A 325-nucleotide genomic window follows, 5' to 3' on the forward strand; every position below is an offset into this window, starting at 1 on the left:
CCAGATGAAGGCAGGCCCCTATCATCCAGTTCCCCTGCAACCCCCCAGCTAACCCAAGGGGCTCTAGAGAAAAATGAGCAGGTCATGGAGGTGATTTCAGTTAACCTGACTATATAATTCTTTTCCTGCAGGGGGCAGCTTCACCAGCAGTGCTGTGAAAAATGGACTCTGGTTAATGATGAGACCCAAGCCAAGATGGCCCGCATGGCTGCTGCAGCTGCATGGGGTTTAGGTAAGGCTGCCCTCCCAGGCATGGGGAGGACAGTGAAGCTGGAGGCTCGCCTCTGAGTAGCAAGGCACTGTGGCTGCAGGCAGAGGGGCCAGG

The 325-nt window shown here is 56.0% G+C and overlaps 1 protein-coding gene across 1 annotated transcript in view; it reads left to right on the top strand.

Annotated features, from left to right (window-relative positions):
- Nucleotides 1-325, top strand: part of MTOR (mechanistic target of rapamycin (serine/threonine kinase)) — a 124,124-nt gene that overhangs the window by 90,480 nt on the left and 33,319 nt on the right. The window contains exon 31 of the mRNA XM_010849896.1: nucleotides 132-232. Coding sequence (XP_010848198.1) covers nucleotides 132-232 — 101 coding nt within the window. The remainder of the gene's footprint in view (nucleotides 1-131; nucleotides 233-325) is intronic.

This window comes from Bison bison, unplaced genomic scaffold (assembly GCF_000754665.1).
Source record: "Bison bison bison isolate TAMUID 2011002044 unplaced genomic scaffold, Bison_UMD1.0 scf7180017864289, whole genome shotgun sequence".
NCBI lineage: Eukaryota > Metazoa > Chordata > Mammalia > Artiodactyla > Bovidae > Bison > Bison bison.